We start from the raw sequence: 15,993 nt of genomic DNA, 5'->3' as shown, positions 1-15,993 counted from the left end.
CGCGTAAACATTCTTAACGTTCAGTTATATTTCATCGAATAGGTTTTTATTAATTCATAAGGATTCCTGAAATAAAAGGAAGAAAAAAATACATGAAAGGAAACCGAGATAGTGAGCGGACATAGAAATATGCAAAGAAATATAGACCGCATGAGCCAGGTGAACTTTCTAACGGCTGATGTAAATTAGCTCATTTATCAACTTTTAAAAGTTTTGCCTTCAGAAAATTTACTCCCCAAGAACGCCGGGAAAACCAATGTGGGAGGTAAGTAATGAAAAAGAGAGAACGAAAAAAAGCACAAAAGGAAACAAACGAACAAAATAAAAAACATAAACGACATAAAAATAAAAAACAACAACTTACAGTAAAGAAAAGATAACTCTAACAGCCAACATGTTAAAACAAGATGTTAGATGGCTTATTGGCGTGCTGGGAGGGAAGGGAGGGGGGGGGGGGGAATAATTGGTCTGTAAGCAAATTCCAAAAATTAATGGTTCTTGCGACTCATATACTCAGAAACGTGTATCTAACAATTGTTTGGCAACCATAAAGTTCAACTGAAGAATGAAAGTTGAACTTCGTTCGCATGTTTGTTTGCCAGTGTTCGTTGCTGCCCAATCTACTTGCCAGGGTTAGGGATTCTTTGGGCTTTCATGGCTCCACATTAAAAAAATAACCTGTTTTCCATGTGTTACAAGTATTTACGCAACAAGTGACCTGATGGATTACAGCTTCTTGCTTCATCTTATTGAAATGTTACCTAGAATGTAGGCAGCCATTATCCCTTAAGTTTAAAATTTACCATTGAAGCCAACTCTCGTCGCTATTGAAAATACTACTTTTGGCCCACAGGATTCTAAAAATCGCTTACTGAGAATGTATCCACTGCATCATTAAAAGTATCCTTCCAGTAACCATTGTAGTCACATAAATCCTTGATATTTCAAGAAGTCTTTAACATAAATTTGCGATTGTACTTGTGCCTGCTCTTCAAATTTTATTTCTTTTTTCAAGGAAAATCACCTTTATTTTTGGATATATCAACAAAGTTGAAATGGTAAATTGGCCACCGTAATGATTACAAAAGCTGACGTTTCGAGCGTTAGCCCTTCGTCGGAGCGAAGGGCTCCGACGAAGGGCTAACGCTCCGAAACGTCAGCTTTTGTAATCATTACGGTGGTCAATTTACCATTTCAACTTTGTTGATATATCCAAATTATTTCGTTACTCCCACCGAAGCAGCCCCAAACAGTTTCTTTCGAAACTATCAGCCTTTATTCATTACCTTTATTTTTGGTCTAGTAGTATGTTTTTTGTTATGTTCTGTGCTATTTTTCCAAAGGTGGCAGAAAACACATGCTTGGCATTAATGTTTTCTCCCTTGTATCATCATTCAAATTTCGTCTAGAAGGGCCCTTTACGCAACTGAACATAAGTATAAAATGTAATGAATCCTAGCCTACTAAACTAAATCTCTTTAATTTTAAACAAGTTGGTGCAGGATCTTATTGTTGTCCTCACCATCCCCGTCACTGCAATATCAACTTTCCAACAAACAAAAAACAATAAGTCACGATAAAACCTGATAGACCACCAAGTATTCATTTCTTTTACCACATCAGGGATACCATTCTTTCTAATTGGTACCATTCTCTCTAAGTATTCATTTTCAAGCAGAGACCATTTTGTTTCCGAGTTTGAAAAGCAAAGTTTTATCCTATTTCGCGTAGTTCACAAAACCATGCAAGATTTAAGTGACACAATTCAAGGCTTTTCATCTGTTATAACATATACATACAGCTTGGATTCTGTTGGTGACAGACGTTGAACTGATTAACTTAAAGGCACTCATAAACCCCTCAAGGCATCTGGATCGATGTCAAATGTGTTAGTGTCCCCCATGCTGGACAGAAGTCAAAGCGAAGCAGAGCGAAGGTTTATAAGAAGCCTCAAGACAATATCTGGGATTTTGTCCATTATTATCCAATCTTGCTTGACGATTGAGCTCTTCAGCAGATTCATTACTTCAAAAAAGAAGACAATTCGCCTGCCTCTTCAAAAGACGAAGTGAAGGATTCTTTTATTCCATGATATAAAAGGAAGGTAAGAAGAGCAAACACTTTATAGAGTGCCATAGCGCTTGGTTAGCCTGTGAATTTTTAAATCACAAGTAAGTCATTCATTCAGTCTCATCCTTCATGTTTTCTCAATAAGCCTTTATGCATTCATAAGGCTGATAAATAAGTTTTATATTCTGATTGCTGAAGGATTCGATCGTCACAAGAATTTTAAGAAGAGCAGTTTGTGGTTAGACGTCATTGTGCTGACGTTCTGAAGAAATTAGTGTCATAAACAATCACCCTTCCTACAGAGTTGCCTTGTCCTTTTTGGACATTCCTTTTCACTCTTATGACCTTTTCTTTTAGTAGAACGATATGTTGGGATTTAAATGCATAAGAATTCCCCCATCTAAAGTTCTCTGAAATTCAATATCTTAATATCGGAAATGGTGGGTTATACTCAGTTTTATAAAAGAGGATATTAAATGGCTGTAGCCATTTCATGCTAACTTTTCAACAGCTTCAATGACTTTTGCCCTTACTTTCTCTCGCTTTTATAATTAACCCTGTTTTGAGTCTGAGAGAGCTGTATCCTCATTCATTATGAAATTAATGACACCTCGAATGAACATATTCTTGCTGACCGATGTAATAGCCGACCGAACTAAAATGTTTTAGTAAATAGGAATGATTTATTCATAGGGAAGTAATCCAGTGGCACGGATAATGATATATACTTGTCACTTAGCACTTACATTATGGGCCTGAAAATCGAAAATGTCACGTTCATCCATCACAGAACTTACTGAAAGGCTGTTCCCTCAATTTATGGGGAGTAAAACAGAATACAGCCATTATAGTCTTGATCAGGGCAACCTTGGATGGAAAATTGTCAATTCTGTTACAATTTAACGCAAACTAATGAGATTATTTTTTATTTCCCTGCTTCTGTGTGCTTGCAACGTGCTATGTTAGGAGATATTCATCTTTTCTTAAACAAATTAATGATTTCATCGACGGTGTTATGGCACAATCAGACCTTGCACCTTTTTTTTTAGGAGTATTATCTTGGGTGAACAATATATGGTTTGAGTTTACTACGAAATTAGTGCTTTCCTAGTGGGCACACTTGCTAACAGCTATTCCAAAAATCTTCTCATTCATACAATGGACTAAAAACAGCACGCTTGGTGATCAATCATTACCAATAATCATCATAAACAGACCGCGGCTGGTGTCATAGTAATGTCACAGCAATTGATATACCTTTGTTTCGTCCAACTCATCTTAGCACGTAGTTTGGAAAAAATGTTTTAAGCCAAATTTGTTCATGAGATAAAAAGCAAGATACAGGGAATCAAAAGAGCTCTTAGCCACTTTTTAAAAAAATCCTCGAGGACGAAACAAGAAATTGAGCAGTCTGTGCTTACCTTTAACCTGCCATAAGTTTATCTCAGTTTCCTAATTAAGATCATATTTCTTTAGCGGAAGGCATGAAGATGTAATTAGAACGTCCGTGGCACACTCGAAAATGACTCATGAGCGACTTTCTTGCTCTCGAGCCACTCTTAGGACATCCTTGATCTCTAAACGAATACTTAATCAACAAAATGACTCATGAGCGACTTTCTTGCTCTCGAGCCACTCTTAGGACATCCTTGATCTCTAAACGAACACTTAATCATCCTTGATCTCTAAACGAACACTTAATCAGCAAAATGGAGTCCTTTTGAGATGACTTTCACGAGATTAAGGAATCCTTTTTTGCTTTAAAATATGAGCAAGCATCTGTAGCTTGACAAGAACGCCAGCTTTCAGGCTTAAAGTGGAATTTGACTCTTTGCCAAACTACTAGTAAGAGCAATCGGAAATTCAGTATGCTCAGTCCAAGAATACACAAGAAAAAAAAAAGGAAAAAAAAGAGGAAACATCCAAGAACTTTAAAAGCGAGAAGTTGGTCGGTTAACTTTTAATGATGCTAAAGTTGCTTTTGTTTTGTTTCTCGATTTAACACATGCGGATACTTAAATAGGATACTGTTGAGCTGAGATTTGTAATTATTGTGTATTTTATATATTGATAAATATTGATAACTAGAAAGCAACGGTTGCCCAAACCTTGTATAAAAAGTGTCATATCGAAGTTCAGAGAGTTCTTGGTTTGTCGGTTGCCAATCGGTGAAGCTCTGTCCAGTCTCTGTCCTCAATTCCCAATAGGGTTCTCCTCCAGGTTCCATAGGACGGTCTCTCTTTCGTCCACCCTCAATGGTCGGTCGGAGGGCGACTCTGAGCAGGGCTGATACTGGTATTCGGAGCAGTATTAGGCATTATGCATAAGTTAAGGTGGCTGAACACAGTTTTCGCGCGCGCTTTTGCTGATGCAATTCAGCGCGCGCACAAGTTGCAAAAAGCAAACATGCCGTCAACAGAGCGGTCATTTCATTTACTCAACACGCACCCGCACTATCTGTGCTATTTTTCTCTATAGTTGGCGCAGTGTATAGAGGGCTTTAATCTTTTATTACAAAGATATGTTAGAAAAGTTAACGGTGCAAAGAACCCAGCAATTCTCAACTTTTTCGTCGTTACCGAAAGAAACCAGTTAAATGTAGCGCATGCGTAGTAAGTAAAAAAATTGCGATTGAATGGAAAATTGCTTTCTCGGAAATATGCCTATTTCTAGAGAACCACCCATTAGAATTTCACGAAATTTGGCACAAAAATACTTTAGGAAATAAGTAACTGGAATATTGAAAAAAATTGATTTTAAACAAAGGAAATTCTAGAAAATCGAGTGAACCTTCAACAAGAGATAATCAAAGATCTCTCTGTTAAATTGTTAGCAAAATGGTGTTAACTTGTGAGTATCGTTACATGCTCGTTGCATGTAAATTATAAAGAAAATCTAATGACTAGATTTTCTACAAAGAAACAAAACCGATTATAATTGCCTATTTATATCTGTTCATGTCGCCATGGCAACGGCACATACGTCAGCTTAACTATCGAAAAAAAAAGTTTGTGTTGTTAACTTGCTTGCTGCCAATTTTGGCGACCGAGAGATCAAGGGTTTTAGGAAAAATGGTAAAAGAAACAAAGGTATCGAAAACTGTGTTCAGCCACCTTACAAGCATCTTCCCCCGAGATAATCGTCATTTACAATCCTTGTGAATCTTGCTATCCCTGTCGCTGTTTGTTACTTTCTCCCCCTGTGATATTTTTCTACCATAAATGGCGACTTTCATCAAAGTCATATTCTAATAAAGGTAAATCTCCATGGTTCTGAAATGGTATAATATGTATATAATGATATGTAAATGGAATTTGCGCACTACAAATATTAAAATATTATTATTATTATTATTATTATTATTATTATTAAAAGTATGCTAACAAAGCGAATTTAATCAAACGCAGTACCTTCTGTACAGAGGGGGGGTGAATAGGGGTATGCAAATCCGCCGACGCGCTACGATTTGATAACCGAATCCGTCAGTCCGTTAAAAAAATTGTTAAAACCGAATCCGTTCGCTACTTGCCTCGTAAAAAGGTGAAAAACACACTTTGAGCTGTTGTGTGTTAGCTAGGCAATGGCTTTCCCATCGAGCGAATTGCAATCGTTGGGGTACAGTGTCACGGATAAGGCCCGGGGGAGACTCCCATATGAAACAAACGGGATGCCCGTCGGAAAATTTAAATTTAACCCCTAAAGGAGACCATCTGGGCGTGGCTTAAGCAAATTTTGACCCCTAAAAGAGACCGCTCATGTTCATGCATTGTCTCTTTGGTACTTGGTAAAATAGAAAACTAGTTAAGGTTGAGGTAATACGGTAAACAAAACAAGTTAAAAAGAATTTTACTTCTGTTTCTCTTCGCGTAGTTCTGTATTTCTTCGCGGAACCCTAAACGAGACCTTGGCGGCTTAAAATATTGGCGCTTTGCCTGGAACACCATAAGCGAGACCAAAATTTACACCCCTAAGCGAGACGACGAGCCTCCTCGTCTGTTTCATATGGGAGTCCCCCCCCCCCCCAGGATAAGAGCGCGAACACAGCAGACGTCGCAGTGCGTTACTATTTCCCTGATGCGTGACATGCAGAGAGTCTCGTCCGTGACAAAAAAATACACATACTTAGAAAACAACGCATTTCTGACGATCGTTCAGATCCACAATCCGAACTTCCTCCCAAGCAAAATCTAAAATGCGGACCTAAAAAATTGACAAAACCGCGAACCGTTGCAATTTCAGAATCCGCAAATCCGTTAAAATTTTGCTCTAAATCCGAAATTCGGGCAAAATAATATAATTCTCAGAATCCGCCGATCCGTTAGCCTATTCACCCCCCTCTGTATACGTATAATCCAAGTCTTTCAGAGTGTCTGCTCAACTGTCACCTTAAGTATTCTTTTTTTTTTTTTTTACGTAGATTCATATTTATGGCCTTTAAAACATTATTTCCCTTTTTGTTGCTGAAAGATGAGGGGGAGCTTTAAACGAAGTTGGATAGCTCACGGTGTCAGTCTTCCTTTCAAAGCGGGTCTAATATATTGCGCGCGTGTTACTCGCTCTTTAGCTTAGCGTTCGCTATTTCGTCAGCGTGTCACGCATTTTATTTTTGCGTGACCACAACAGACAACGCTTCTATTTTTCTAAACCTTGTATTGCTGTGTGCATATTTACTAGAAAAACTCTACAGAACACCATACCATAAACCTCATTCCTTGTTCAGTGTGTCTAATTGCACGCAAGGCGAGAAAATCACTGGTTTACAGACAAAAAATCTTTTTTATTGTCCCCTGAGACCTCAAAGCCTTCCTTTCGACGGAAGGCACACCTTAAGGCGGGGCTCACAAGAGCAGATCACTCACGCTATTAATTGTCTCGAACTGGTCACGATTACAGAAGACTGTTTCATATACTTCGCACTGCGTGCTAATCTTGTTTTATATCCCTCGAAACAAGCCAGGACTCATAGGGTGAGTACGGTGTATTGTCGGTCTAGTGTTAGACAGGTCTCTACATTTGTTCGCCGTTTTGAGTGACTGAGAAAGGGCGCTATCGTAATTGTCAGCGTGCTCCAGCTTTTTCTATTCTTCGCTTTTGACGGGTAAGATTATGTACACGATATGCGAGTTATTTCTTCATACTGTAGTTAAATATCTTGAAAGAAAGTATACTCAAAAATCTTTTAGATTCCTCTGTATTCTTCTCTCTTTTGTAGCTCACATCTAATCTTATACTTGCCGTATATTTACAAAACTCTTTCACCCGTCAACGTAACGCCATATATTTTCTGAAGAAGACGAGGCTCAGTTATTGTTTTTGAAAATTACCTTATCACGGAATCTGTTCAGTTGCAGTTTTCATTTCAGTCCTGTCAGCTCAGCTGAAACTGTAAAATTTCACGCATGTGGTAGGAGTATCCGCCGAACAAGATCAAATTCTGTGCCCTTGAATTTATAAAAGATCATTTTGGAACCTATCATTTTCTGAAACAGTTGCCGTCTTTGGGTACAGACTGAGTACAACAAATGTGCTCGCAATGTTCCTAACTTTATCTTCTTATAACATCATGTGGGGCGCCGCTGACGCATAACAGTCTACAACGTTGTTTACGATTTGAAAGACTGTATTTTGGCTTTGTTTTGAATTCCACTGCGATGTTTCTCGGCAAGAAAAGTAAACAATAATTTGATCTTTCTTAGTACGTGTTGGGTATGCTATAGCTCTTAAGTACAAGAATTGAGATCGTTTTGGTCTTTGCGTGAAATTGTTTTCTCTCCAGTTCTAATTTATCGAACGTGAATCGGATCTCTTGATTAAAAGAGGGCAAAATAAAGGTCTTGGCAATTTGTTCTTTCCTTCAGTTGTCAGTTAAGTTACTGCGGGGGGGTCTACAACGCTTCAGGACTCAAAATTAGCAACTGACCTTTTCTCTCTCCTCTGCGTACGGTTTACATTGTCGGCGTTAATCTGACGGTTAGAGATTGGGGATTAAAACCAAGTTATTCTCTCTTATATGGCAGTCGGAAATATTATGTTGTATGAATACTTCTACATCGTCCGTACCTTGGATAATTGCCCACTTCTGTCGGAAAATATTACAGTCGAAAGGAATATAAGAATGCGTGAGGACGAAGAAATGAGATGAGATCATGAAAGATGCCTTAACAGGGCGTCAACAGTCAAGTATCAGATGAAAGAAGTCTCTTTAAAAGTGTTAAATGGCCGCCTTTTTTTCAAGGGTTGTGTAAAAATTTGAGGTGGTCCCACCAGAGATTGATAATGTGTTACGAGAATACGACAGCCATCATCTTAGCGCTCAAAAGTGTGCCGCCCACGATTTGTTTTACGCTCCAATTTCGCCACTGTTTTGGATTGAAATGTCGAAGCTCGTATGACAGCTTATCAACTTGTATGCCGGCTTGGAGAGTCCACATGTACAGGGACACGTATTAAATCAGTGAGATACGACGGTTGTTACTCCCACCATGGACATATCCCATCGCGTGACTCTACATGAAAACAGCTCGCACTGATAACGAGTTTAGTACGGGGGAATCACAAGTTCAAAGTTTTTGTTTCCATCGAGTCTAGGAACTTTGAAGCGCAACTTTCCATTTTATCAATGCGGTATGATATCGGATGACATTTTCCCATACTAGGGCGGTGAATCACAGAAGGACAAGAGGATAATTGGGTATTCCGAGATACCAAAGAGATTAATGTTAAACCTCACTAAATAATCGCGTGGACACCAAAACACTGGCGTACTTTCGTCATGCAGAGAATTGCGCTTAAATAAGCTCTCGCTTTGTTTATATTCTCAAGTGCGTTCACTAAATTTTTGTTTCTTTTTTCACACCTATCAAGTGTCGACAGAGCATGAAGACAGCGCTTTGAAGCGATGATTGCTGTGCAATAGACCTCTTTCATTGATATGTGATCGGATTACAATTGTTATCTTTTAACTTGAACCGTGTCTTATTTACCTACATGAACTAGTCACACAGGCACAGTAAAGACAATGAACAAGCTCCATTTTGAGAGTGGTCCTTATCAGAATTTCCTGACGGGCTTCTGTTGGTTCGAGACACCGCCGTTCCTTTAATTATTTCAATTAGTTCTCCGATAATCAAGAGCAAGAGCAAGCTAATACACGATATTTTAAGTCATCTGAAGGTCATCGAAAATCGACTTTGAATTGGGTGAAAACTTAAAATAAATCATCTGTTACAGTTATTAGACCGGCAAACTCCTTTTTAAAGACTGGTTCCTCTATTTAAAAAACCAGGTGGCGTTTAATAGATTTTCCGCTTTATAGACCAAGCGGCGTCTTAAATCTCTTGTTCATATCCTTCAATTTTTGCTTCATATTTCAATTTTGGTTGATAAATTGTGTTTTGTTTTTAAACGGAAGCTTGTTTAGAATGTGCAGTGTCTCGCTTTTTGATGAAGATTTGGATGGATGGCTGGTTGTTACTAAACTACGGATCAGCAGACCGCGGATCTTCCGGAACCTGCAGCACCCACCGGAAATTGTAGAACCCATATTTTGTTTGTTAAAAAAATTAATTAAGCAAATAGAATTTAAAAAAAAAAAAAAAAAGAAGACCTTGACGCTATTCACATTTCATTTCGGATATATAGGGGTGACGTTAATAGTTCCGCAATTTATCAAATGTAATTATATAAATAGAATAAAAAAGAAAGAAAAAAAAACCTTGACACTATTCACATTTCATTTCGGATGTATAGGAGGTGACATTAATAGTTCCGTAAGATTCCCGCTGGCTTCAGAGGTTCCGCGGTTTACTGATCCACGGTTTAGTAACACCCTGGATGGCATAGATAACCGCGTTGTGCCCTACTTGTTATTTCATTTCTCATAATCCTAGTCAAATAAGCGGTGCATTCTCCTGAACAGAAGCGGTGTTTTACTGATAATCTTTGTTCTTTCTCATGTAGCATTTAGTCGATAACGGCGTTTATTCGAGGGCAGCATGTATTCGAATAAACATAGCACAGATGAGGACAACGAGAGATGTCAAAGTGGAGTGCAAAGGATAATGAGATTGATAAGAATTGCGGACGAAGAACTGATAATGATTTAAGCTAATAATAATGATAATAATAATAATAATTTTCACTACTAAGTAATGTATGTGTAAGGAGAATGTTTAGTTTCAACTTGTCATCAAATCACGTCCAAGTACTCCACCACCGAAAAAACTATTCTCTCCTCCCTTGGTTGAATTGATACGATTACATCTTCCCTTGATCATCTGTCCTTTCTAAAGTCATCACCTTTTATTTCATGTTTTTAGGACCCTGGTGAACATGGAACTTATGCGAGTGCAATTTGTCCTGCTATTTCTCAGTGTGCTAATTTCCATCATGGTCAACAGCATAATTTCAGCCGAGAGTGTGAATACGCGATGCGTTTTAAGGCAAAAAAATACGTGTTATCAATATTCTATCGCAAGAAGGCGAAATTTGACGTGTTCTGTCAGTGGTGATAAATTCATGAACTGCCATCAGTTGGCCAACGCAGGAGCCTTCAATCTTATATGTTCTTCCCCAGGCGAATGCAAGCAGCAATGTGTAGCTGGCTACTGCCAGTCCCTAAAGTGCAACGCCAGGAAATGCAACCAATATTGCCTCCGTGGACGGTGCAATATGGAGTGCAATTCTGAGGAATGCATCCAAGAATGTAAGGTAGGTGGATGCGAAATGAAATGTCCAAGTGGTGTCAAGCGTTGTATTCAGAAATGCGGCCGAGGAAATTGCAAAATGCATTGTCCAGCAGGAGTGCAATACTGCAAGCAGTCGTGTGACACAGGAAGATGTTTAATGCTATGTCAAGGAAAGGAATGTTCCCGCTCCTGTCGCTACAGCAAATGCCTCTACAACAGCGAGCCTGAAAATGGGGCTGCAATGGCTGTGGTTTCAAGTTGTAATAGGGCGCGTCTTCGAAGACATAGCATTTGTTACCAGCACTGCCCATCTGGGGACTGCAATATGATGAACGTTAACAATTTTGCCATGCATAGTCAAGCATGCTATGGAGGCAACTGCAACATGAGGTGCAACGCGAACAAAAAGTGCAGTCAGGTTTGCGTCGGACGGCATTGTCAACTTGTTACTTGCACCTCAGAAATATGTATCCAAGAATGCATCGCAGGAGGATGTAACATGGAATGCTACTCAAAAATTTGTACTCAAATTTGCAGAGAAGGAAATTGTAGGATGGCTTGCTTATCGTCAAACTCCAAAATATGTTATCAGACCTGTGCTGGAGGAGGCTGTGTCACTTCATGTGAAGGTGAGAATTGCAGCCCAAGGTGTTTTGGTGGACATTGTAAACACTCTCTGTATGAACCTCCTGGATTGATAACAAATACTGCATGCGACAAAATAAAAGACGACACGTGTGTTCAAGAGTGTGGCTCAAGTGTAGGATGTTCCCTCAAAAACGGACCCTCTAGCCCGTTGAAGGTCTCCAATCAGACATGCCAGGGTGGGTTTTGTGTGCTAAACTGCACGGAATCAGAGGTATGCAATCAGGTTTGCACTAGCAAAAAGTGCTACACGATGTCCTGTCACTCTAGTGAGTGCACGCAGGTTTGCGAAGGAAACGACTGTGGCCTGTTGGAATGCTATGCAGATACGTGTACGCAAAAGTGTTTTGGTTTGGGATGTCATTTGAAGTGTCATCCATCTGTCCAAGTATGCCATCAGATCTGCGTGGCTGAAAAAGGGAGATGTGCGCTCGAGTGCTGGGCGAAGAAATGTATCACAACTATGGTGTAGCCTTGAAATTCAAAACGATGAGCTCAGAAGCAATCCTGCAAACGCGAATTTTAAAATTACGGCAAGCATTTTAGCAACGAGAAGAAACGCTATTTCATGCTAGGATGACTGTAAAACTTACTGTCAGGCGTTAATGTCTTAAAAACCAACTTAATAATCAATTGCTGAGGAATCTCTCGTCAACTTAAAAGAGATTATTCGTTTTCTGTCAAAACGCTTTTTTTATTTCGAAACTTAAATTTGCTCTAATTTAAAAAGCATCAAACTTGGAGGAGATCCGAAAACGAAAATATCTAAGTATCAACAGACGGGCAGTATCCAGCAGTAAGGCTGGACGTTAAATTTTAACTTGTCTCTTCTGGGTACTTTTACGTTGAACATTTTTCCTTTTTCTTCTAAAGAAGTGATGGGTTGAACCGTGTTTGAAATGTGTTCGACGTTCATCGCTACTTTTATTGTGTTACAATGTCCAGTAGAACCATATTAATGAATTATAAACATAGGTTAAAAATAGCAATTGCAAGTAGCAGTGTGATGATAGTTCAAGCTAGTTGTCTTTGAGAAGTACAATATTCATACAGGCAATGTATAAACTTCTGTTCACAGAGGGAAAGATTTCAAATAAATCAAGTTTTTTTTCGTGATCGAAAAATATATTCGTTGGCCGTTATACAAGATTTTCGGATTGACGAAGACCCGTTCTGGCCATTAATCCAGGCCCTTGGTCTATGAAGACGAGGGGAAAAGCGTTCAGCAAAGAAAAGCGACTGTTTCTAGTAAGGCACCTTTTTAGCTATCCCACACACCTTTTGTGCTACATCTTTCAGCCGGCTTCACCGACCGAAAGCTTGGTGCAGTTAAAGAAGTGAGACGATTGGTTGCACTAGCTATTCATATTCAAGTGTTTGCCGTGTGGTGGGGCTTTCTGTACCAACTTAAAAGATAAATAATATAATTGATTGTATCATTTTGGAAATTGTTGCTCACAAGCAATTCGCTTGCACATTTGCATGGTTCTTAAAAAAATTGATACAAGAACTGATACAAGCGATATATAGGAAGAATATTTGCGTATGTCGTTATGGCGGATGGTCTTGTTTGCCAGAGCTCGTTAAACATGATGATTCGGTCCCTCCTCAGAGATGCTATCAAGAGTGTGTTTTGGGACAATGTTACACGCCGGGTATTGCGTATTTTTAACTATGTGAATGTATTTATCATACACACATTTCTTTTACTTTATTTCCACCCGGACACGGCATTCATTTGTTAGTTATCAAAGACTTGTAATGTTCGCGGCTGTGCTGATACACGGAACATTTCACATTTCCTTTTCTACTATATTTTTGCTTTGTTTTTTTTTTTAGGATTATGTCTTTTGTTTTCCTACACAATAGTTGCCAAAATTATTTCGTGCTCGTTATCTTTTTTTTTTTTTTTTTTTTTTTAATAATTGGACAGACACGAATAAGCGCGGATCTTCCTGTTACATTTCACCGCAATCGCATGGTGAGAGAGAGAGGAAGAGAGAGAGGGAGGGAGAGAGAGAGAGAGAGAGGGAGAGAGAGAGGGAGGGAGAGAGAGAGACTTTATTTCAAGAGGGTAGCACGTGACAGTAGTTAAACTGATAATCCTGTGGCCCTCTATCAACCCACCCATCTCACCCCAGGGGAGGACATCCATCCCACAGTAATCTCGTGTGTGGGAAATTAACGTCTCCTACCCCAACCCTGCAGGAGACGGGACCTCCATTTATTCGTCCCTATCCGAGAAGACTAGAATATCTAACCATTTCTTGATGTCATAGAAAGGTAGCAAATTCTTCTCAATTATTTTAAGACCCTGAGTGTTGGTCCGGCCGGGGCTCGAACCCTCGACCTCCCCCACAAGGTGGTGGTGTTCTGAGTTCTACATAAACAGCCCGTCGGTACAGGGCAAGCAGAAAGGGACTCAACGGTTGCTAAAATAACCAATACTGTTTGCCGACGCTGTAACAGAACGGAACGTTCGGTTGTTATCTTTGTGCAATTTACGGGTCGGAACTAATACAGAAGGCCCCCTTGTAACTGGGGCGGACACTAGCAAGGGTCTCGTAAAGGTGTGCGCTTAATGCAGGACTCATGATAGAACAAACGTTTCTTTCATTTTCTCCAAAACTACAGCAAGTTAACCGCTTAGAAACAACATCCTTCAGGCGCTTGAGTATAAGAGAGTAAAAGGACGCCTAGTAGTATTGAAAGGTCGTCTACCGCTTGATCCAAAATTCCTCCGAATTTAATGTCCACGAGACACCGAAAATTATTCTTTAACAGATAATAAGTTATTCAGTACAACCACTTTTTCTATACAGGAGTAAAAACCTAGTGAAGTCTGTTTAGTCATCTGAAGTAAAAAGCATTTTTCTTTACTTAAACTTAATACGCAATAATCATTGTTCCATTACAAGAGAATATGAACAGTTGATATTCTCTTTTCCATTTTCAATCAACAGTATAGAACAGTATCTCCAATATCTGCCTCGATTTTCCCTCGAATTTGAACTCGATCCCTTCACATTTCACAAACGTCATCGGAATGCCTTTATTTGGAGATACTCTAGCTCCATCATTTCCTGAGATTGAAATCCTTACAGCGAAAGGTGATTCCTTTGTTAGAAGAAATGGATTCGGAATTAATACATCAAACCCAAGCCTATTATGTACCTGTCCTGCAAGGTATCCAACTGTATAAATCCCACGCGTAGCAGAAACTTCTTCTTTCAATCCATGACATCTGGAAACTCTAAGCTGAGCCGAATACTGTTTGTCTTCGTCTTTGTGGGCATAAAGACGAACCCCAGCAAAGTACACTTCTCTGCTGGTTGAAAATCTCAAGCTTTCAGAGACTGAGTTGAAACATTCGGAACTTGGAAATGTTTGATTTTCTCTGTACCGATAACAACGTGACAATTGGGCATCTGAGCTTCCCGATTGAATCCGGGGACCGCGAGGCTTGCATGAAAATTTGACGTGGCAAGCAGTGGAGGACGCGCCCTGTTTGTGGAACATGTGTACTTGAGATATTTCTTGCTCTGTTAGGATACCTGATGGTACTACAATATCCTCAAACAATCTGGGAGGCATCATAGGAAAGCGTATCAAGTACAACACTTCCTTAAGTACGCCTCTCAACTTATCGCCCGTGGGTTCAAAATCCCGCAATTTGCAGTTGGCAGCCGCCCATCTCCTCGCAGCTTTAAATATTGCGCACTCTCCGTCCACCAAAGAAAGTGTATCTCTCTTTAAGAGCGATGACAGAGTGTCGCGACTGATCCAAAGAAGGCCTTCACTCTGAAGGCAAGCGGTAGTTTTGGCCTCCAACAGCTGCCAGCAGCGTTGCTCTAGGTCAGGTTCAGAAAACAGCCTAGCGTGCTCCAGAATTCTAAAGACGTTGGTTTCTCTCAATTCCGATTCCAAGAAACGACAACAGCTCTCCGCCAGGAAAGGAACGATGTACTTCTTTGCTAAATACAATAATTCAAATACATTCCCAGAGGTCAAATGCACTTCATCCGAGTATAAATAGCGAATAAACTCTATCAGACTACGAGAATGACAATCGGAGAGTGGAATTATTTCCCTGGTATCTGCCACGTTGCCGTAAAACATGGCGTGAAATACAGGGCTGCTGAGAGATAAAAGAAGCTTGTGAGCATAGATTAATTGGCTGCCACTGCCAGTACTCGATCCTGGATCGAGAGGAACTGCAAATTTGACATCGCTCATCAGAGGGTTATTTATCATCAATGATGTTCTTTCGCGAATTGTTCTCTTTGTAGCCTGCCAGTCGTCAGAACTAGAAGATGTACCAGTTGTGGAAGTTGCTAGTGCCATATTATTTGAAAACAGGCAGCTTAAGCTCGCTGAATGCTTTAGGACACTGTGCTATGGCATGCAGATTACTTTGATGAGTGACGTGGCGGAAAATTGAAAATTTTCCATGCATGTAATCAGTATTTGTGTGACTAAACTAAAGCATGCTTGTAAAAACAAAGATAACCCAGGGGGGTCTTTTGCAAGATGCTGCTAACTTATTTACACAAGTCACTCTGGTATTCACTGTTTTAAACTCTGGGACAAA

The 15,993-nt window shown here is 39.6% G+C and overlaps 2 protein-coding genes across 3 annotated transcripts; one reads left to right on the top strand and one right to left on the bottom strand.

The window, feature by feature from the left end:
- The first annotated feature begins 6,886 nt into the window (after positions 1-6,886).
- LOC111339268 (uncharacterized) lies at positions 6,887-12,518 on the top strand. Of its 2 annotated transcripts, none has more exons than XM_022945886.2 (2): positions 6,887-7,037; positions 10,389-12,518. In XM_022945886.2, the coding sequence occupies exon 2, from the start codon at positions 10,402-10,404 to the stop codon at positions 11,872-11,874; it is 1,473 nt and encodes a 490-aa protein (XP_022801621.1). In that variant the 5' UTR covers positions 6,887-7,037; positions 10,389-10,401; the 3' UTR covers positions 11,875-12,518. The 2 variants fall into 2 exon arrangements, with proteins under 2 accessions (XP_022801621.1, XP_022801623.1); XM_022945888.2 differs by having other exon boundaries at positions 7,028-7,168.
- Positions 12,519-13,293: 775 nt separating this feature from the next.
- LOC111339255 (BTB/POZ domain-containing protein 6-B) lies at positions 13,294-15,746 on the bottom strand. Its single transcript, XM_022945873.2, has one exon. The coding sequence runs from the start codon at positions 15,744-15,746 to the stop codon at positions 14,355-14,357; it is 1,392 nt and encodes a 463-aa protein (XP_022801608.1). The 3' UTR covers positions 13,294-14,354.
- Between the last annotated feature and the right edge of the window lie 247 nt (positions 15,747-15,993).

Source organism: Stylophora pistillata, chromosome 6 (assembly GCF_964205215.1).
Source record: "Stylophora pistillata chromosome 6, jaStyPist1.2, whole genome shotgun sequence".
NCBI classification, from domain to species: Eukaryota; Metazoa; Cnidaria; class Anthozoa; order Scleractinia; family Pocilloporidae; genus Stylophora; species Stylophora pistillata.
The sequence above is the reverse complement of the archived record's forward strand: the minus strand, read 5'-3'. Positions and strand labels throughout refer to the sequence as shown.